This window comes from Oreochromis aureus, linkage group 12 (genome assembly GCF_013358895.1).
Source record: "Oreochromis aureus strain Israel breed Guangdong linkage group 12, ZZ_aureus, whole genome shotgun sequence".
Taxonomy (NCBI): Eukaryota; Metazoa; Chordata; class Actinopteri; order Cichliformes; family Cichlidae; genus Oreochromis; species Oreochromis aureus.
The window spans coordinates 36,477,349-36,500,844 of NC_052953.1; the positions used below are offsets into that span (position 1 = coordinate 36,477,349).

At 43.6% G+C, this 23,496-nt stretch overlaps 1 protein-coding gene across 1 annotated transcript; it reads left to right on the forward strand.

Moving 5' to 3' along the window:
- The first annotated feature begins 694 nt into the window (after nucleotides 1-694).
- On the forward strand, nucleotides 695-22,303 carry pias2 (protein inhibitor of activated STAT, 2). Its single transcript, XM_031740056.2, has 14 exons — nucleotides 695-940; nucleotides 6,103-6,268; nucleotides 10,420-10,507; nucleotides 10,595-10,645; nucleotides 11,657-11,747; nucleotides 11,833-11,967; nucleotides 12,593-12,698; nucleotides 13,216-13,289; nucleotides 14,061-14,221; nucleotides 16,386-16,519; nucleotides 17,214-17,397; nucleotides 17,537-17,673; nucleotides 17,753-17,790; nucleotides 20,441-22,303. Exons 2-14 carry the CDS (start codon nucleotides 6,157-6,159, stop codon nucleotides 20,660-20,662), a joined length of 1,533 nt encoding a protein of 510 aa, XP_031595916.1. The 5' UTR covers nucleotides 695-940; nucleotides 6,103-6,156; the 3' UTR covers nucleotides 20,663-22,303.
- Nucleotides 22,304-23,496: the final 1,193 nt, after the last annotated feature.

The following is a 23,496-nucleotide window of genomic DNA, read 5'->3' on the forward strand; positions in this document are numbered from 1 at the left end:
GAAGACGTTTCACCTCTCAGCTTCTTCACACCTTGGCTCATGTGATTAGGTAGAGGATCATCAGGGGGGTCCTTTGTCCCTCTTTGGGGGGAAACTCCCACTGGGTTTAAATCTGGGACTCTCCACCATTGACCCTTAGAACTGAAGAAGCTTCTCGGATGAGAGGTGAAACGTCTTCAAGCAACTTAAAGAAGTCCAGACGCTTTTCTTTCCAAGCTCCTTAGACTACCATTGCATCCTTGCTTCTGCCTTCACTTGATTTCTTGATTTCTAAAGTCGTCCTCCAGCCTACCATCCAATGCTGCTCCAGCTGTCACTCTACGCCCCGCCCTTGAAACACGCCCACAACACAAAATCACGGCCTAAAGATCCGAAACTGATAAAAAAAAGAAGAAAACAAATTAAAGTTGTAAAAAAACAACAACACAAAACAGATTCGCACGAAAACAGATAATTTATTCAAAATAATTCATCTGTTTGTTTGTTTTTTGTTTTACTTTTTAAATATCAAAAACAGATGGAAATCACTTTTCCAGATGAATAAAGCTTTGGATCCCAATTTAGCTCCATAGCAATGCGCCACATTTGACACGGCAGCAGTACCCACACAGGGTGTACCCACGGCAGGCTGTACCCAGACTGTCCCAGGGGCCCACAGTGGGACCCATATGAGCTCTGTGGTACATCCTGCTTCGGTGGCCTTAAAGAGCTCTGTCTCACTCTCTTAATCTATATAAATTAGCGAGGATTTGACACGTGCTGTGGGACCATTTCCTAACACATGTTAAACAACAGCAGTTTTCAGACTCGCGTGGTTGTCGTGACACGGCTTCACTGTGAGTTTCCTTGTAGCTGCTGTAAAGTGAACCGCACTGTAGCTTCACCTGGAAGTGATCACACTGACCGGAACAACAAGATGGCGAGGACTGTGGTGTTTCGGGTAGGCGAAAACAAAACACAACCTGTCACTCGTGTTGACGTTGAAGCTTGTAACGAAGAAAACAGCTGATGTGTGTTTGGGTGAGCGATGGGCGAGGTGGGCGCCCACAGGCAGGGATGAGCGTAGTCACGGGGATCGTGGACGTTTCACTATGTAGCCCTGATGCTAACACAGGCTAGCCAGTCACTGCTAGCTCCCAACAAACAGCTGTTATTATAACTGAATGCCTCTAAAGTCCGCACACGGTCTTAATGCACGTACGTGTTGTATGTGGCAGACATCATGAGTGTGAGGTATGGTGTAATAAACATAATAAATAGCTTCTGTGGGAAACTTAAACCAAACTGCTAATCGAAAAAACTACATGCACCCGATTAGCCAAAAGTTATCGCGAGGCTGTGAGTTAAACACGATGTATACAAACATGTTAAAACATCCGTTTTTTTTATTTTATTAGTAACGAGATTACAGAAACTCTGTTTTCATGTCGTGTTAAATATTCCTGACCCAGCGCTCAGCCACCGCGTCTGTATGTGATCATCACACTGTCGTGGGTTCACTCACCGTGGACGTGACACTGAAACAAGATCCCAGATCAGATAAAGGACAAAGGAAAAACTAAGATGGACACTTGGCCGTGCTGTGTTGTTGTGTATCATGTGTGTATGTTGTGTTGTAGAATCAGTTGTGTTTGTTGTTCTCCGTCTGTGACTTTCATTCAGAGCGACAAACATTTAAACGTGTCTGGTTTTTAAAAGTTCAAATGGATTCATTAAAAACATAATGAAATACACGATTGAAGTACTTTTGTTTCGCTCTAGTTTTCAGTTCAAACATATAACAAATCCACATTGTAATAATAAACTTTGACATTTGTCATCTTGCAAATTAAATCCTCAAAGTTAAACTTCATCAAATCCGTTTAATTCAGTCAAATAGTTTGAGTTTTGTCAAACACACCAACACTGTATCTGTCATAAATGTTGCCATCAGAGTTAGTCTGTGACTATATGAGGTCAAGTTTGAAATTATTCCTGATGATACAGCAGCTGTGATAAATCACTATAACATGTTGTTGTCACGTAGAGACAAATTCATATGAAGATATTACTGCTTATTACTGCTGTGAAGCCTTCTTATAACCAGAGCACCTGGCAGCCCGCTCAGTCGAATCCCTTTGAGTTGTCCTTGTTGATAAAGACTCATTCTTTGGAAATCTGCCTGCATTTATAAATTAGACCTTTAACCTTTAACAACCTGTTTGAGTGACACAGTCAGTCTAAGCAGGTGTGTCCAGAAAGGTTGCCTCAGGTGAGATGGGCCCGCTCATTTAGTAGTCAAAGTCAGCTTTATTGTCAAAGATCATATGTACAGTTGTACACAGGAATTTGGAATTGCAGTGCTCCCATGGCCCCCAGTGTACACTAAACATACAAAGATAGAAAAGGAAATAAAAACAAAATAAAATAAAATAAAAAATCTTATGTACAACACAATACAATACTACACAATTATTTAAACAGCAGTGTCCCACACAATCATAGTGATTGTGGGCAAGTTCGTGTGCAGTGGGAGTGGGGCAGTCAATGAAAGGGTGATGGTGGTGGGTCAGAGTTTGTGTGTTTGGGGGGGGGGCTCAGAGGGAAGAGGTGGATGCAGGTCTGGAGATCATGTGTGAGAGCAGGGAGTGAATTCAGCATCCTATTGACCTGTGGCCTGTCTGTATCGATGGAGTTAGTGTTGCCACACAAAATATCACGTGACCTTACTTTAAAAGAAAAAAAAAGGCTGGTAGGGTATTGTTGTCATCCCATCGGGTGGGCGGGACACCAAAGTGTGTGAATGGAAGACCTACAGAATGAAGCGACGTAGCATTTTCATTTTGTACCATAAGTGTATCTACTCAACATCTTGTAATGAGTTCCGACCTCGGTGACCTCGACCTAAAGGTCAGAGTACGTTATCTGGGAATCTTGGGAATGTGATAACTTGAGGACGAGGTGATGTAGGATGTTTTAAAGTTGATACCATAGATTTGAGGGGAGACACTGATGGATTCCAGTAGATTTTGTAAGAATGTGTTTTAAACGGGAGACTAGATGAAGGATGATCAGCATGTTTAACAAACAGAAAAAAGACAATTACTGTGTGGATGTCACCTGCCTCTAGGGATGGGAAACGAGGATTCCTTGGAATCGTTAGTCTGTTTGCCTATAGATCCCAGTTATCAGTTCTTGCACCCTCGCTACGATCAGCTGATTTCAGTTTGTGTGTTGGAGGAGGAACACAGCAGCACAGTCTGCAGCGCGGACATGACTTTTATTTTTGTTGCACAAAAGGATGAGAGCATAAAGTGGAGACTGCTCCAGGACAGAATCACACTGTTAACACAACTTCAGCTCTTTGCAAACAACTGATGAGCAGTCAGGCTGCAGGTTTCTACCTGATCATGTTTCTGCAGTAGAATCACTTTGAAGTGTCTTTGTGCAGGGGCCCGTTCTTCGTACCTCGCTAAGTAAGTTAGCCGGATTTAAATGTTGACGATTTCGCGTGATCTTGGATCGTTCGGTTCTCCGAAGCTCATCTGGGACTTGCTGTCATAGCAACAGATCCGTAAGCGTAAACCTGCTCGGGAGCAGGTTTACTTTATGTAAACAGGATTAGATCGCGGCCACTCAGGTATGTCCGCTGCAGTTATACGAAAGCAACAGCGATATTTCCCCACTGTTTTACCATAAATAAATATTATCAATGTAACTAAAGATAATGCAGCATTTGATTCTTTTATTGATTTCATACAGATACATACAGGTCATTTCCGAAAAAAAGCGAAATGTACTATTAATCATTCTATTTCATGTATTTGATCATTTCAGATGTAATTCATATTTTAGAGTAGTAATAAAAATTACTTCGTGTAATCAAGATGACAGACCACGGCTATAAAAGCGAAGGTGGATTTGGGAAGTCTGTCGCAGCCATGTCCTGTCCGTTTGTACGCGAGCAAGGAAGGTGCAAGATTGATAAGGAGAGTTTACAGAATTCAGCGGATATTGCGGGATAGACAGGATCCTTTAGCTCAGCGCGACAGTGTGCTCATAGAGAGATATCGATTCTCCCGTCAGGGTATTATTTACTTTTTCCTTCTCTCTCTCTCTCTCTCTCTCTCTCTCTCTCTCTCTCTCTCTCTCTCCCTCCCTATAAATATATATATGTGTATATATATATATATATATATATATATCCCAACTTACTGTGCATGCTTCAGTCACCCTTGCATGGGAACAGGTAAAAGTGATGGAGTGTTATGTAAAACTACACACAAAAAACCCACAATGTCAATAAATGTCACAGTACAAAAAGCCGGGTGTGACGAGGGGTGCAGGACCACCACCTGTCTTTATTTGCTCTGCCCTTTTCTTGGTTGCTGTTATAAACAAACAAACAGATTATTTCAGGGTCTTTTTCAAGAGACTAAAAGCAATATAAGTGATAAATATTACCATTCTGTAGAATATTCTTATATTTCACTTTTACTTTTTCCCATGTTCTAGTGGGTCCTGTTGTGGCTCTAATGTGAAAGAGGATATGATGTAATATAATATAATAAATTACTTACGAGTTTAATTTGTCAGCAACTTTCTGCCAGCCCTCTCTCCTTGCTTTTGCAGCCTTTGCAGTGTTCCCCTGCGTTTTAATTAAACTCTGAAACTCCTGAAATCCTCAATCAAGAGTTCTTGGTCTGCTGCCGTGAAATACTGAGCGCTCCTTCGACATCTTCGCCGACCAATCACAGGGTTGCCGATCAATGTTTCTACTATCGATGCGTAGCCCCTTTTAAGCCACCCAGTGATCTCAGATTACTTCATCCAGCTATACTAATCGTCAACAACAGGTGTGTTCGGAGAACCGGATTAGCGAGCTCAAAGTTAGCGCGATGATTTGATCTTGGATGTGTCATTTGATCTTGGATGTAGTAAGCGAGGTACGAAGAACGGGCCCCTGGTTTCCTCTTTGACTTGTGCTCATACATAAACACTCAGAGAAAGATCACGTGTGTCCTCATCAGGATAGGACCTGTGTTGGTGTGTGGGGCTGTAGCCTCAGCTTATATTGTTAAACTGTGATTATGAGACAGTGTTCAGATCATTTTACAGAGTAACATGAAAGTAATGTTATGAGTAGTATATATGAGATTTGTTATATCCTGATCAGCTCCCGTCCCTCTGCTGTGGGATCGTGGCAGAAATGTCCTGTTTTGTCTCTGCTTGATAACCATGTAAACTGAAGCTTACTGTGTGTCAGTAACCCACATGTTGTCATGTGACAACATGTGACTAGTTTAGTGACACAAACAAACACTTTGTTCAGTAAAAACAAGCTGGTGTTGAATTTGTTGGGAAAATGTTTGAACCAGAGAAACTGTGGCGTCCTCTCACAGCAGCCGGCTGTACATCAGCTGATATGAATGAATTCACATTATGACATTATTATTCCAGTCAAACCCTGAGGCAACAACATGTTGTTGCCTCAACAGTTATATGTTGGTAAAACACCTGCAGTTATAATATTGTAAAGTACTAATAAAAGGGCCTCTTTTTTATGCAACATTATTCTAAAAATGTTACTGTACGCTCAGAGCTACATCACACAGTTGTGCTTTTTTCACTCAGTGCATTAGTATAGAATAGAATAGAATTCAACTTTATTGTCATTGCACATGTCACAGGTACAGGGCAACGAAATGCAGTTTGCATCCATCCAGAAGTGCTTTAGTCGTGATATAGATATATTACAATATATATTAGCAATAATAGAGATGTGTAAGTATATTACAGAAATGGGTCTATTATGGTATGTTATAATGTACACAGTGTGAAGTATGTTATGAATATTCTATAACTATAAGTATGTAAGTATGTTTGAATATGTCAGCATGACTGTAGAAAACTTTAATGTGTTTTTATTTTATGCTAATATTCAGTCATGTACCGTGGAGACGTGTTACTGGGCTCGGTATCAGTCTGTCACTGCTTACGTATGAAGGAGCTGTGTTACCAGTCTGTCTCCAACCATGGAGGTCCAACCATCACTGCTGCTTGTTCTCTGTTGGTTGACAGCTAACCGTAGTAAATACTCATTCATTTCTCTATGTTAAACAGGAGTAAGTTCTGTAACACAGACGGGTGAAGCAGCCGTGTGTCCCCACATCCACCATGAATCTCCAGCAGCCAGCCCCTCTCATCCCCCCTGTCCACCCTGATGTGCAGATGAAGCCTCTTCCCTTCTACGATGTGCTGGATGTTCTGATCAAACCTTCAAGTCTAGGTCTGCTTTCACTTTGTTTTCAACACTGAAAGTCAAATGTTTTATTAGGTTAGTAGGATAAGAAATGTCGGCTTTTACTCGTGTAAACTGAGCCCAGTGTAGCCCAGATAAACCATTACAGGGGTGTCATACTTCCTGTTCCATGACATTTTCACAGCAGGTGGATGAACTGCGTCATTTCCTTCCTCTGTGAATTGGAAGCTTTGTCGAGCTTCTCCAGTGTTAGTGCTGCTCATGGTCAGTTAGGTTACATCGAGGGTAGCAGGGATGATTTATGGGGCCCTCACGCTCACCGCGCCGCCAAGTTTGACATCACATCATGTGTCACAAACTTTGTGGTGTGTCGACTGGTCTTGATTTTTTACAACCAGGTGCGTTGCCCAGCTGGGTGGAAGAGTCTTTTACCCCCATGTTAATGATGCTCCAGCACAGGAGCTCAGAGATGTGCAGCTACACAGAGGGAGACGCTGGAACAGTTTGGAAAGAACAAAAACACTCGGCAAAGTCTTGACTTCCAGTTTTGACTTTTCCTCGCCTCTATCAGCACTGATATGGTGATATAGTCTGAGTGGTGACACCTATGGCTCAGGAGAATACTGCACTTCCTGTGAGGCGAGGTTGGGTAAACTGGGATGTTTAGAAGGTAGGCTGATAATTCTTAGATCAGTTCACTGAATTTAACCTTCATACCAACTTTAAACCGTCTAATGTAAAGACAGCACTGCAGAGGATGGAAATCAGCCAGGACAGCTCACATCTGGTTGAATTCAGGTGCGTACATCCACAGAGAGCAGCAAGTCAGCTGATCACAGCCTGAACACTAAGGAAATCTACTGGAGTATTGTTACACACTGACGCCCACCTCAAACCCTGACTGTACTCATTTAGCTGTGCAGGTGTGGAGTCACCTCTACAACAGGAAATAGAGCTCATTTAAAAAAATCTTCCTTGTCTCTGCTCATGTTCTACATAACTGATTCAAACTGACTACGTTTATTAGAATTCAGACTGAGATGTAACGTTTGCATTCCTATATACTGATATCATTTTACTGTTGCATGACATTCAGGTAGCTTTGCACAAGAACAGCTGGTAGAAACAGTACTTTAACCAGGGTACTTTCTTATTACGAGTATGTGCACGTCTGCTTAAGTAGCTTGTGCCACCTCTGGGTATGAATGTGGTCAGACTGGATCTGTGTTGATCTGCATGCCTGCCTCAGATGGCAGACCTGACTTACAGTTCAGAGAGGTACTGCAAAAATGAGTGCATCAGGTCTCCAGGTGTTAGAGCAGGGCGATATGGCCAAAAATATATATCATGATATATATTTGAAAATTTGCGATAACGATATAACTGACGATATAATTTCTGCGACACAAAATACAACTCCACAACTTTACTAGTGCAAAAAACCCCCATCCATTTATTTTCACTTAAAAAAGCTATATAAAAATTTAACAGTGCAAATGCAAATTCCTTGCTGAAAGTTTAACCAAAAGGCATTTCCAGTAGAAATGGGCTGACATATCCTGAGCATAACCATGTATAATATCCACTGAAGTTAAAAAGAGGTGCTTTGCAACATTAAACTGCAGTGTGCCAAATAAAAAAGTCAAATCTGTATTTTTCGGACCATAAGGTGCACGGGATTATAAGGCACATTAAGCGAAACAAAGCAGTCAGATAAATCAAACTTTATTCAACTCATTCTTCTTGCTTCCTCCACTTCTGTACCATTGATCATTAATGCTGTATTCCATCACAGCTGCTCTATTCCCATGTTGTTGCAGTATATTAGTGACTAACCTCGTATTGTGGATGGATTATCTCAGTTGTTCTCCTGACTGAAGTTTGGTCTGTTTACAGCATCCTGCCATGCGATTGCATTTGTCCCTAACCATCAGGAACCCTCACGTTAACTTTTATCAAGTGGAAAAAAGTTAGCGTTCATCCTCGAGCTTCACTGTGTTTATGTTATGCTAACATAGCTGTGTCGCTAGCGATCACGTAGCACATCATTATATACCAGCTAGCCCAACTTCAGTAACCCTACAAACGTCACTGCTGTTTAGTTTCCTGTCTTCATTTATGTTGGAAGTGATAGCAGAGCTGTACGTTTGAATGTTTCAGAAATCTCTCAGTCAGAACATGCTATATCATGCTTAGGTGGAAACTAGCGAGCTAACTTCCTGCTAACTTCTAACTCCGTTAAATGTAATAAATTCTGTTGTCATGGATGCCTGGATGTTAAACTAGATAGTTACACCTGGTAAAGCAGCAATGCTGATCGTTTTATTAAAGATGAAAGAATTTAGACAGTTTTTTACTCTCAGTGATGCAGCAGTGTTCGTTTGACTTTGGGACCTGAAGCAGACGGAGTTTAGGACCCAGATTACTCCCAGATTTACGAGCACCTTAGTCCGACAAATACGGTAATAACAACGGCCGGCTTGCATGTTCTACAAAAAAATGTGCTTCGTTGTGTATCTGACGGACAAACACCAAACCAGTTCCACATCACTCAAGTGGCTCCATTTTTACAGACCAATTCTGGTTCATCGTTTCACTCAAGAATCCACTTTCGCTCTTCTCATTCTCAGTTGCCGCCGTGCTTTTTCGGCCATGTGCGTATGAAAACAAAGGCACTGCGCATGCGCGTTTTACCCATATTCTATCGCGATATTTCATTTTCTTATTGTTGCCTAACATTGTACCGGTATTACCGTGAACGGTATAATATGGCCCAGGCCCTACCAGGTGTTCCTCTCCACAGTGGGGTGTAATCTAGACCTTATCTACATGTTGCAAGAATGCGGGAAAAACCTTTGAACCTTCCAGTTTTGAGTTTCCTTCCGTACATATAAAGCGCCTTGAGGCGGCTGTTGTTGTGATTTGGCTCTTTATAAATAAAACTGAATTGAACAGCAGTGCTGATGTGGGCTTTTAGTGTGAGTGGTGACTCCTGTCGTTCAGGAGAATACTGCAGTGAGTATTTTATACCCTCAGTACTAGTTTAATTGGTCCCAACATGACTGATGGAGTGAGTATACTTGGCTCATAATTGTCCCGTCTGCTTGACAATCAGTACACAACGTTGCCATCTAGAGGACTGAAAAGGTAATTAATTTGATTGTCCTAGTCCCAAAAATCTATTTGTAATTTCAGTTAATCACACATCAACAGCATCAAGGACACAGGTGTTTAAATCCAAAAGTGTGTTTTTATATACCCAGAAATATGAAAAATGATGAACAAATCCAAAACTTGGACAGGCAGACCAAGAAAAGACGTCAGCTCAATAAACTCAACTCTAAATATTAGCTACAAAAACAGCATGTATTTGCATGTACAGCAGTCTGTAAGACAGATTCTGGATGCCCTGGTACCTCCTTCCCAAAGGCAGGAGGAGTGTGGAGGCTGGGAGGCGTCAACAGCAATGCTGGTGGCTCTGCGGGTGTTGAGGGTGGGGAGGGGGGCGGAGGATCTTGCTGCCTGTGTTCACTATGCCTCTCTGGGGCTTCAGGCAGATGGATGTTCAGCCTGTGTACCACACAGTGATGCAGCCATTAAGGAAACTCTTAATGACATCATGCGGGGTGGGACTCGTGATGCGAGGTGGGACTCGTGATGCGAGGTGGGACTCGTGCTCTCCTGCTTACAAAGTAAGCACAGCTGAGTTTGAGCCTTCTCAGGCCACCAATGCACAGCAGCAGCTTGGATAGTCTCAGTGACCTCAGGTCTCTTGGTGTTCTCTACATTCAGGAGGAGAGATTTGTTTTTACACCACTGGACCACATGGCTAACCTCACTCCTGTGGCCCACTGTTGCCATGTCATCTGGGAACCCAATGATTTGGTTGGTGGATCAGCTGGGTGAGGAGTAGTGGGCTGAGCACACGCTGCTGTGGAGCCTTTTGCTCAGCATGATGGTGTTGGAGGTGTTACTGCTGTTACCATCATGGAACAGGAACTGAAGTGCAGGAACAGCATTAGCACATGAGTTGTTTGAGAGCAGCAGAGAGGGCGAACTTTAAGGATGCAGACTGAAACAGGTCGGTGTGTGTGTGTGTGTGTGTGTGTGTGTGTGTGTGTGTGTGTGTGTGTGTGTGTGTTGTAACCTGACTTGACAGCCCTGCTTTCTGTTGACAGGAGCGAGTACAGCACAGAGGTACCACCAGGAAAAATATTTTATCTTTGCGTTGACGCCACAACAAGTTAGAGAAGTGTGCATCTCCCGGTAAGCCTGTTTCCTGATTGGTCGGTTCATCTGCAGTAACTGAAAAAAGTTTTTAAAATCGACTTTAACTGATTTAAACTTTTTCAGAGACTTTCTACCAGGTGGGAGGAGAGACTATATGGTTCAGATTCAGCTGAGGTGAGGATGTTCACAGTTTTCTGTAAACACTTATAGTGACATTTATAGAGCCCGTTACACACCGAACACAGTGCCTAAAGACAACATGACATTCCAGATTTGATCAATCCAAACTGATGTGTGACCTATAAACACTGAATTTTGAGGAAAATTCGTCCTCAAAAAAGGAACGGTTTGAAAAAAAAGAAAGAAGCTGAAGCGATGATGAGCTGGTCCTGATGTTCCTGAGGGAGAAAAGGAGGAAGCAGAGATTCCGAGTTCCTCCAGTTCTCACAAGCAGGCAGCAACATGGAGAATATCACAGCGTAGTTTGGACACTGAGGCTGTGTGCTGGCTCTCATACATGTTTCAGGATGGCAGTTTGAGGTCATTCACATGGACCCAGAGCAGCGTCTAGCTGTGTCTGAGCTACAAACTGTATTTCCATATCATTGAATATTCATACCAGTGCGAGATTTGAGCTACGAGTGCACCTGTTACCAAATGCTGTGATCTGATTGGTCAGATCTGTTGATTTGAAAGCTCCAGCTTGGTTCATATATATATATATATGTCGGGTGAGATAGCGCGGTCGGTGTGAAGAGGCCTTTACATTAGAGCCTGACCCCCGTTATATCGTCCACTGTGAGATGTTAGTGTTAGAAACATCAGCCCGCTGATCTGAACACACTGGGACTGATCCCTGACTTCCTGTGACAATAAAACCAGATTATTTCTGTCATATTATCACAGTAAACATTCATAAATAACTGCTTGTAACAAATCTTGTTCGCGTTTCAGAAAAAACATTATTGTCCAGATTTTTAAATATAAATACAGCTCTGTCTTATTTCTCCTACACCGGTTAGGCTCAACTCACTTCTCAGTTACGAGTAATGATGAAGTATCAGTTACCTAAATAGAGTATATCTGTGTATATCTGACTATATCCGAGTATATCTGAGTATATCCGTAGTTGCGAGTGATCTAAAGTTTCGTACTGGGCTCTGAAATGTTTCTGTGTGTTTTCAGGTTTTGTTTATCAGAGACGAGCTGCCCTCAGGAGGACAATTACCCCAACAGTCTTTGCATAAAGGTCAATGGAAAACTGTTTCCTTTGCCAGTAAGTGCTTGTTGTACTGCAGTCAAACAAGAAGCCAGGCAAACTTTATACTGTGAATATGCTAACGTTGGATTTCTGCCTGCAGGGCTACGCACCGCCACCAAAAAATGGCGTGGAACAGAAGAGACCAGGAAGACCACTCAACATTACCTCCCTTGTTAGACTCTCATCTGCAGTACCCAATCAGATTTCAGTGACATGGGCACCTGAAATTGGAAAGGTAAGAGAAAAAGCTCAAGTTTGAAATGTTTTAAGCATGCTTATGTTTATGTGCTGTGATGTGTGGAGGTAGAACAGCAGGTCTCAGTCAGCAATACATGTGCAGAAAATGAGCTCACGTGGAAAATTACTGTCAGACTGAAGACATCAATCCATACGCCGGGGGGAGGAGCTCTCTGAATTCACAGGGTTGTAATCTGGATACTGCCACACACACACTTCTCTTTAAAGAAACACATTTACAGTCACATCGTTCTAGTCTCATCTCTAAAGCAAAACAGCAGAATTGGAAGAAACACCAATCAGGCTCAGGCTGCAGGGACTCACAGCAGGAAAAACCTGTTAAAGAGAAACTCACTGTAGACATGAAACAGACAGATATGTGTATGTGATGTTGTCGAGACGCGAGACTTTATCTGATGCCAAACATCAGTGATCCACACTGTGTATGAAGTGTCTCTGTTGTTATTATTAGTGTGACAATGAGAAGCATCAATAGCTAAAGCCCTTTTTTCTCATTGAACATCTATTGTTCTTTACTGTTATTGATGTCATTTTAATTCTGAGCGTGTGTTTGACTCCTGCTGTTTCACACTGATTATGACCCACCGCCCTCTTTGTTTCAGACCTATTCCATGTCTGTGTACTTGGTGAGGCAGCTGACGTCTCCCCTGCTCCTGCAAAGACTGAGGATGAAGGGCATCAGGAACCCAGACCACTCCAGAGCACTGAGTAATAATGAGCTTGTTACTGTAACAGTTACAGAGCAGCAGGATTTCACAGAGGACGCCACAGTGGAACAACATTAGTTTGTTACTCACAGAGTAACCCCCCCCCCCACACACACACAGACACAGTACAGGTCTGATTGTAATCAAATCTAAAGACAGTGATGCTCTGAAAGGTCTTCACCCAAACATGAGCTGCATGAGCGACTACAACACTGATGCCTCAGCTTTACAGTCTTACTACGACTTCATTCACCCTCCTCACACTTATGTTTCCCGCGTATACTCAGGTAGATACTCAGGTAGATCACATGACATCAGTGAGGTCATGCTGACAAACAGTAGAGACATGACAGTTATGTTCTTAGTTATCTCCTGCCTGAGCCTGAGATGTTCTTGTCCAGGCAGGAGACAAAGCTGAGTATAAGACCAGGCTCATAGTGTAGAAATGTGTTGAAGCCCCTGTCATGTGTGTGTTTTAACCAGTGTCTTTGCATTTTGCCCTCCTCTCCGTGTTCCAGTCAAAGAGAAGCTGACAGCAGATCCAGACAGTGAGATTGCTACAACAAGCCTTCGAGTGTCTCTTATGTGCCCGGTAAATAAGCAGCCATGCAACATGTGACACGTTTGACTGAAGCTCCCTGAAGTTTGAACACTGTGTGTGTTGAGTCCATGAGTCAGAACGAGGTCTCTACATGTAGTGTTACTAACAAGCTCCACAATAAACCCTCCTCACTGTAGAACTGCACTGAAATAGAACTGCAGTCAGACTCTGTTTCTGTTCTATTGGACGTTATGTGGCTTTGGACATGAACATATTTGGACCGCAGCACAAACTAAAACAGTGCTGCCATAACACGTTCATAACAAAACAGTCAACATGTAAGTAGGGTGCAGAAAAATGACATGAACCAAAAAATTAACAGAAATCTGGACTTGGCTCATATGTAAACAAATGATAAATGTCATTCATGGCTCTATAGCTTGGAGCCCACAGACGTGTCCACACTGTGGGCTTCCTGCTGTCTGGTTGGCCCGAGGTCAGGTGAATGCCATAGTGTTAAAGAAAACCTGCTCAGCTATAATTATTAAACTCTGTGTTCGTTTGAGAGGGAATTCCCTTCAATTCCAGTTGAGGGTGTATGTTTGAGTCTCCCTGCAGCTTCAGTGTTATGCCAGTGTGCACATATGCACGTACACTATGAAGAAACCTGCTGATGAATTGACTCTTACATACGTCACACATGTTGACACATGAACCTATAACGTGTTACACACACTCATATTTCCTGTTTCATGTATGAGCTGAGTGCTGACCCACTGTGTTTATTCATCGGCCTAACTTCAGCTTTGTTTTGTCCTGCAGCTGGGTAAGATGCGACTGACAGTGCCATGCAGGGCTGTGACGTGCTCCCATTTGCAGTGTTTTGATGCTGCCCTCTACCTGCAGATGAATGAGAAGAAACCCACCTGGATCTGTCCTGTGTGTGACAAGAAGGCTGCATATGAGAGCCTCATCATTGATGGGTAACTGAACAGGCCATCGTCACAGAAACATGACATCTGTAAGGCCTTCCCCAAACTGCAGCCTCATTCTTGCTCATCCCATCCGCCATTATCTAATAGAAATGCTGTGAAGCCTAAATGAGGATGTGGTCCAGCTGGTGAAACACTGAACAATCATCCATGTGTGCTTTATGCACCTTTTGGTGCCCGTATGTGTCAGATACTCAGGCGGACTGATGACTGAGGTCCACCTGTTGGTGACTTGGATCAGGCCTGGGTGGGCTTGGCCAAATTTATAGTGAGGCTCAGCTCAGTGTTATTTACCTACCTATCTACCTTACAATATAAAGCACCTCGAGGCGACTGTTGTCGTGATGTGATGCTGTATAAATAACACTGAATTGAAGCTGGGACCATGAATGTGACACTGAATGTGGTCAGTCCGTCTGCCCCACAGGCTGAATGAAACTCTGGGGTAAGTGTGATGACATGTTAGTGTCCCCAGGGGAGAGAGGTTAGTGACTGGAGAAGATGTTAATGAAAGGAACAGAGGTGATGAGAGGTTAGGTAGGTTTGATGTTAAGAAGAGAAATGCAAGAGGATGGATCGTGGTGGATTTTGGAGAAGGATGGAAATAGCTTTGTTGAACAAACACTTTAATAAGATGGAGGTAATATATGAGGAGAGCCAGGTTCACACAGGTAGATTACATCTTATTTAAAGGTACCTTCTGAAGAGGTAGGACACTGTAAGGTGGTGGCCAGAAAGAGTCTACCTAGGCAGTATAGGATGGATGAAGGCGGAGGCAAGGATTACGTGGTGGAAGCTGAAGGCTGACCTTTGCAAAGAGTTGGGGTCCGGGTTGGACTGAAGCACTACAGCACAACTGCCAAGAAGGTGTTTGGGATATTATCTGGATAGAGGAAAGAGGACAAGGAGACTTGGTGGTGGAATGAGAAGGTATCCAAAGGAAGAGCTCAGCAGATAGTCTGGGAGGGGATGTAGACAGGAGGCTAGGTGTGCAGCCACGAGAGGAGCGGCAAAAGAAAAGGCTTCATCTGAGGCTGGAGAAAAGATCCATTGGCTAGGACGAGAGATTGAAGGATAGAGATGGGAGTGCAAGTGAAGGAAGTGTATTGAAAACTTCTTAAACAGGAGCTTACTGTCTCTGTGGAGCCAGAGACAACATACTGAGAGCAAGTGTGGTCCTACATGAGGGTGGAGCAGGACATATATGAGCACAGCGAGGTTTGTGGTAGGAGTGACAGGGCAGAAGAACCAGAGGAAGACCACAGACAAGGTTCATGTATGTACTGAAGGAGGACACGGAGAGGGCTGGTGTGACAGAAGAGGATGTTGGGCTGAGATGGAGGCAGACCTGTGGCAACAGGAGCAGCTGAAAGAAGGAAGAATGTTTCTCTTTGCTGCAAATACAAGACATCCTTCTCATTTTCCCCCCTCAGCTATAAAAGACTGATGGGGTAATGTTGTCATTCGACGTTTACACCCAAGTTTGTGAAACTGACCTCAGCCCAGTTTTAATCTGTGCTGCTGGTTTCAGTCATTACACAAATGTCCTGCAAACCTGCAGTCAGGTGAGACTGAAGGAGTCACCTGGAGGATGACGAAACATTCCTCCCACTGAAAACATCCAGATGAACAGAATCAGCTTCCTGGGATTTCCTGACCTGGATCATTGAGCAGTCAGTAAGACTCCAGAGAGTTATTCCTGAAGACTGCTGAAGGAATTACAGGAACGCTTTCTAAGAGAGTTCACACTGTCTGAGAATAAATGTGTTCATACTAAATATGAGTTTAACTATAAACTGTTTTTGCTTTTTATACAATGTTTAGATTTTTAGTGCACGTTTGAATGACTCTCTGCAGCCATTTATCTTCCAAGCAAAATATCAAAGCTGAGGCACGTCTTTAGCCTTCTGCACAGCACTGTATTCCACATATAATGAATATACATGTAATTTTCACTGTGCATGCATAGATGCATATTTAATCAATACCGATGAAATCAGATTGAACTGCCATAAAAGATGTTTGGACATCTCTAATACTGACACAGTATTGTCAGCCTGTGTAACAAGTTAATGTAAAGTTACTTTGCATCAGTGTTTTACCTCTCTCTCTCTCTCGCTCTCTCTCTCTGTGTCTCTTTATCTTGTACTAAAAGTTTGTTCTTGGAGATCCTGAATGACTGCTCGGACGTGGATGAAATCAAGTTCCAGGAGGATGGGACGTGGTGCCCAATGAGACCAAAGAAAGAAGCTGTAAAGATCCCCACTCAGTCCGTTCCAAAGGTGGACAGTAAGTATCATCCGCTCCACGCCTGGCAGCTTTGATTTGATTCTAATAGTGTGGTGGATTCATGTATATGCTACTCCTATGGGCACACAGTACTGGCCTATAAGATGGTCAAGGCTGCAGAGGTTTGTGTGTTATAACAAATGTCAGTGACTGCTTTGAAAATTTAGGAGCTTTGTTAAATAAATAAATTAAATATTTAATTCAATTGTATTTATATATCAGCAAATCAAAACATAAGTTATCTTAAAGCGCTTTATATCGTAAGATAAACAGTCTACAATAATACAGAGCAGGAAACTGCTGAAACTTTGAATGTGAATGATGAAGAAAGGAGGATAAGGCCTGGGACGGCTGAGGAGACATACGAGGGGGGTGGGGGGGTGGAAGATGAGGCAGCAGAAACCCGACTGTGTGTCCAACAAACCTCCAACGAGGATCAGTAATAACAGACCATCATCTTCTCCCAGTGTCCCAACCTTTAAGTCCACTAATGGACTAAAGAGCTTCCAGAGTGGCCTAGCTCCATACATGCTGATGTAGTTTTGGTTTTTAACCATAAACCGTCTGTTTGCTGAAACCTCACCTGTAGTAACCAGATTAAAGTCAGCTCTTTGAAAGATGTGAAAATTATTGCTTTCGGTCTTTTCTTGGGACGGGGCGAGAAAACTCATGTCAGGTGACCTTTACCTTTCAGCCTCTGCTCCTTTGCGTCAACCATCGGTGGCCCCTCATTCTACTGAGCCCAGCTACACCAAGAGGGCGGATGTGATTGATCTGACTATAGAAAGCTCTTCTTCTGATGATGAAGAGGACAAAGACCCTCCACCCAAGAAACGCTGCGTTTACATTTCCAAGAATGAGGAGATGCATGCAAAGGGGTGAGCCATCATCTCCATGTGTCAGTTTTACCATGAACCATCTGGTCTGACAGCGCTGTACACCAGCATGTCGATAATTACATGTCTGCTCATCAGCTGTGTGTTTGTCTAAAGCTCCTCATTGCTTTGATGTTCTCAGAGTGTTGAGCTACCAGCCCACTGTGCGAGTGCCAAACGTCCAGGCCCTGGACCCGTCATATCTGAACTCCACACTGGCTGACTATGCAGTCCCCTTCCATCCTTCTGCCTTGGCCTCCATCCCCACAGATATGCAGAGTGAGTCAGAGAAACACTCACTGACTGTCAGCTATGTGCACATGAATACTGTTCAAAATCTGATTCTTCTGTCTTACAGGTCTGGATCTGTTTTCCTTAATTCAAACTGATCCACAGGTATGTGTTTTATGTTTTCCCCCTTTTTTAAATGCTGTCTGAACTGAATGTAGCAGCAGATCGACAGAATCTCATTATGTTCCTGACATGTAGACTTTTCTGTTTGTTTCAGTTAGAGTGGATATGACAGCGGTGGCAAATGTTACAAAATTCCAAGATTCAAAGCTTGGCTCTTTTATGTAATGCACAGATTTAGATGATAAAGCAACTGTCTCCCAAAACTGTAACTACACTTCATGGCAACAGCTTTTACTGGTCAGCTTGGTAGCAGTGAAACAACTCTTAATCTGTACAAATGTTTCTGTGGAAAACAGAATAACATGTCTCAAAATACAAACATAGTAGCCACATAGTACGTAAATGAAGAGGTTGGCAGAGGCACTATGCAAGAAACATCTCCCGGCACGCATCTTCAGTGATGTATCCTGGGGTCATCAGGTGTTTCGGGTCTCGCAGCATCATACACCCTCGCCCAGGCGACCCAGCTGGGGGTGATCAGGCCCCGACTTGCGCACAAGTAGCTACCCACAGATCAGCCCTCTTAATCCACAGCCACCCTGTGGCTCTCTCTGCCGCTTCGCTCACAGCCTGGACGGCCCTCTTCCTGGCTGCCCCAGCCACACCCAGCCGACCCAGGACTTTGCAGAGTGATTGTCCTGCACAGCCCCTACATCCCACGTCTATGGGCTCATAGAAAGTCTTTCAGCCCCTTATCCTGCACTCCTGCAGTAGTTCCTGGTACTTGGCGTGTTTCCCAGGGCACTGTGAGTTCAGCATGATCAGATGTTTTGAGGCCTCAGAAATGATGATCATGTCTGGCTGGAGGGATGTTTTTACAATGTGCTGGGGGAACTTTAGCTGTTTACCCAGGTCAGCCAATTAGAGGCTGTGTCTGGGGGCCCGATGTTGAATGTGGGCGCACCTGGGCTTTCTCTCCAGCCTTAATAAAAGAGATTGCCTTCGTCAGAGCGTGATGGTGCTTGCTGGTACTGATTGCTGAGGCAATCTTTTCAGGAACTACTCTGAGCACCTGGTCGTGTTGCCAAGGACACCGACCATTGGCCAGGGCCTTTGGGCAGCTGCTGAGGAGGTGATCTATGGTGCCTCTTCCAGAGCACAGGGGACAGGCAGGTGTCCCGCTCTTCCCCCACACATGGAGGTTTACTGGGCTTGGCAGAGTGTCATATACTGCCTGCACGAGGAATCGGATCCGGTGGAAGTCTGCCTGCATGATGTTTGCCTAGGTGACCTTGTGCTGCAAGGTACTCTCCTACCTTGTCCACGCTCCCTGCTGCCTGAGACCTCCGGCCCTGCTCTCTCCTCCTCCACACCTGCTCGGACCTCTTCCTGGAGTAGCTGGTGTCTCTCCTTTCCCTGTGCCCTGCTGACCTGGGCCTTTGGGAAGTACCCCAAGCCTGCTCCCCGTGTTGCTGAGACCCCCACCAGTGTCTTCTGCCTTAGGCGTGACTCTGCCACCTCAACTGCCTTCTCGGCCTTCCACGTTCTTCCTTACCTCCTCACCTCGATGCCTGCTGATGTTACCTTGCAGTCTTTGGAATCTCTGTGCTGTAGGGCTTCTCTTGTGCGTGCCACCTTGAACTCTTCTGTGAGACCACTGAAGGCAAAGTGTACTGGAAGAGTAGATGCAGAGCGAAGACAGGTGGCAAATGCACAACAAGGGTTGTGGTGAGTCGTATGGGAGGCTGCACACTAAGGAAGGAGGAAAGGACTTTTATTATGTAGATGAAAAGAATGAATAGGACAGGATATGGAGCTGTTAGGGAGCAGAGCTGTAGAAGCTCCACACCACGGAGATGTGGAAGTCCAAATCTTTTTAATATGCCACGTCAATTAGTTTTAGTGTTTTTTTTCTTTGACAGATGTTATATGCAGTAAAACGTGCTGCATGACCAATGAGCAGTTCATTCTGGGTTTTTCCTGTTTTGAATATTTATATTTACCTTAAATATGATCACCTCTGCTAATAGGACACGTGTGGCTGGCAGTAGTTAAACCACTACGTAAAAGCCATCAGTCAGCTAATGACAGCAGGCTTTAGAGCCCAGCACAGAAACAGCTTTAGTGAAGGTTACAAATGATCTTCTTATGGCCTCTGACAGTGGACTCATCTCTGTGCTTGTCCTGCTAGACCTCAGTGCAGCTGTTTTCCAACCCTCACCCATCCAAGCTGGTGGTTTCTCCCTATTAAAAGGGAGTTTTTTCTTCCTGCTGTTGCCAAAGTCCTTGCTCATCTGATTGTTGGGTTTTCTCATATCAAGGTGACCTTTCATTCACCTTAATACAAGTGTTATCATTTGTGACTGTAAGTACCATTTAAATTGAACTGGACGAGGACAGCATCGACAGGCAGCGCCTGAAACACTGGTCTCGTTGCCTTGTTTGCACACCTGTTGTCACTTTCACCAGGTGCAGTTGATCCACAGCGACTCAGGTTTAACTGTCTTTATGTTACACTGTGATGACTGAGTGATGTCTTAGTTTTACCAGCAGTGCAGATTCAGTGTAAAAGTTTCATGTAAGAAAAAGTCAAACACACTGAAGTGGAAACGCGTTTTTTGAATTCCTAACGACACGTTTAGACTTTTCATTCACTCTGATGTTGATCTGACCAGCGTGTCTCTCTGCGCAGCATTACCCGCCTCAGATGTTCTTGGATAACCTGACGAGCAGCATGCAAAATGCAGCTGCAGCAACCAGCAGCGCAGCCTTGGTTTCCTCATCCAGCAGCCACTATGACGCCATCAGCCATGCTGCGAGCTCCTTCCATGACACTAGGGTCCTCACAGGAGGGGGGGGTGGCACGGGAGGAGGGGCTGACGGCGGCACATCGGATATCATTTCACTCGATTGAGCCACGCCATACTGGACCTGATGGAGCCTGGTTTTGTTTTTAATGTGAAATATTGTAAATGTTCAGTTTTCCACACGAGCACTCTGATGATGGCAGAGCCCTGTTTTTAACAATGCTAGCATTAGCATGATAAATGCCATGGACCACATTAACTGAAGATATGAGAGTTAATCATGTCACGTCATGTTTGCTGTTCATGGTCAGGTCCTTTAATAACATGCATACAGATGTACATAAAACAAAAATGTCATTTTTTGTTTTAGTCGATTGTCTGAACTTTGTTTTCTACACGGTGACACGGACAGTCTTGTGTCCATACATGGTTATATTTTCAAAGGAAAACCTTCAGCCTGAGCTCTGTGAACGTCGTCCTGTCACACCAGGACTGGAAACATTTACAACACCGAGCTGTTGTAGCGATTTGTTTCCTTTCATGTAAATTGGAACTGTGTGCCTCGTCAGTGTGGAGTGGACTGAGAGTGGACCCACTGCTCTGGGCTGGACTAAGAAGACGCTGTCACAGTGAGTGGGTGTTTCCCCACACAGACAGTGGACTGAGCTGTTTCCAGCTCTGGTGGTGTCTGTGGACGTTGTTACAGGGTGGATTTCATCTCATACCAACACAAACTGTGTGTTCTATTATACAGTAAATGAATCAGAGCAATAAGAATTTAACAGGTTTCAGTTACACAGAGTTGTAATTAAAGGTTCCAGCTGCCTGCAACTCAAACTTCACTGTAATTTAATGAACTGCTTTGTGTTTGTAAAGGAATCAGTGACGTGCTCTCAGAGTGAGGTGTTCAGGTGGATGTTAATCTCAGGGCTACATGTGATGTATACACCTTCACTATGTTCACAGTGACGTCCTGACATTCTTCACATACTCTGTCTGTGTTTCCCGTTTAATAGTTTCCATAGTTGAACACACAGAAGACATGTCGCCTTGTCACAGCAGGCAAAGCATCGATGTAATCAAAGCTCACGTCTGTGCCTGTTCTAATGCTGCTGTGTTGCTGCCTCATTAACATTAGTCCATGTCACAGACGTGCAGTTATTATTGGTGTCATCATCACGTACGGCCGGCTGTTGAATCCACACCCTCAGCCATGCTTCTGTTTGTCCGTCAGTCCCGCCCACATCATGAGTCATTTAAATGTGAAAACAAACAGTGATGATGTCATCATTCTCACAAACTAAATCCAGACTTTGAGCCGTTCCCGTGTTTTTAGTGTGTTAACACGTATGAACAGTTCAGAGGATGTGATGTGTCAATGAAATGTTTATGTGTTGGTGTAAAACTTCAGGTGCAGACATTTCCTGTTTGAGTCCACTCATTGAACCTGCAGTGCGCGCGCACACACACACACACACACACACACACACACTGTCTCCCAGCCACAGAGCAGCGACGGTCCCATCACAACATTAATCTGCTTTCTGTTCATTTCCACACCCAGCCAGTCTCAGGGAGTCTCTCAGCTTTCTGAAGTGGCTGCATCTTCAATTCAAAGATAGCCACATGAAATTGTTAAAATTAAAAAGACAAAAATAGAGGGACGCAGAATATTTTTAGGTCACTTTGTACTTTTTCAATTCAGAAACTGAATATTGTGCTAATAAATGTTGGTGTGGACACATTAAGGCTGTGTGAATCCATCACAACATGAAACAAAGAAAAACTTCACTTTTAGCAACAAAGATACATTTTTGAGCAGGTGTCCTGTGACTCTCGCTCCAGAAATGAGGATTTAATTGGAACTATTAGGATATGAGAGAAAACGTCATATGAACGATTATAATCTCAGAATACCATTTTCTGTATAACCGTAAGAACGGTGTGCTTTAAACCCATAAACTTCCTGCCTGTTTGCACCTTTATTAACGCATTGGAGCGTTCATAAAGACGACTGGTTCCCTGTAGGCAGATGGTAGTGGATCCACTGGTTTCTGTGTTACTTTATTTTATACCTGTACCATTTTTCTTTAAACACAATGTTGACAGAAAACGTTTGTTGTGTTTCCTGTATTCATCAGCGTCCAGAATTGTGGTACGTGTAGTTGTTTTTTATTAAATATTTTCTTTTGTAAACAGAATTTGTTGGTTTTGAAAATGGGTGAAAAAATGTAATTCAAGGAAATGATGGTGTGTCAGTATGTCTGTGTTACATTCAAAAGCAGAGCTGCCCCAGTATGACCCGTAAGTTCAGAAATATAGATAAAAAAAGTAAGACGTGCTTAAGAAGTAGTTTTGGTTTTCATCCTGATGTGGCTGCCAATAATAAGTCACCGCCTGGATTTAACTGTGCCTCACATTTCATGAAAGTACTGAAGAGACTGGTCCATTGAACACCTGAGGTGAAAACATCCTTTGACCCTCTAAGTTTACTTAGACCAAATCTGGGAATATGTCAGGCAATCATCTACATCAGTCCTCAAACTGTGGTACACGTACCACTAGTGGTACTTGGGCTCTCTCTGGTGGTACGCGGGAAATCAACAATTTTTTTTTTTAAGACTCCGGCTCCCAGGCTGATCTACATGTTGCAGAGAGCTTGTGCTCATCTAGATAGTCATGGCTCATTGGTGAGGATCATTCTCTTTCATTCAAGGTAGAAACACAGGGAGGATGAATGCTTTAGCAAAAAGGAAAGTTTGAAGCCTAATCTACACACACACAGACACAGAACTGTCCTCTATGCATCCTCTGTGCAAATACCACTTGATGTACTTAAAGATGAACAAAAAGCCGCACCAACTACAGAACAGAAGAAATGGTTAAAGTATGGAGCACAACTAGAAGATGATCTAATGACTTGTGAAGGTAAACCAATACT

Bases quoted from the DNA above. Each gene is read 5' to 3' on its own strand.
- pias2 (XM_031740056.2), top strand. From the start codon at position 6,157: ATGAATCTCCAGCAGCCAGCCCCTCTCATCCCCCCTGTCCACCCTGAT. The intron at 13,290-14,060 runs GTAAATAAGCAG...TTTGTCCTGCAG, and splicing joins GAGTGTCTCTTATGTGCCCG to CTGGGTAAGATGCGACTGAC. The intron at 16,520-17,213 runs GTAAGTATCATC...TTTACCTTTCAG, and splicing joins GTCCGTTCCAAAGGTGGACA to CCTCTGCTCCTTTGCGTCAA.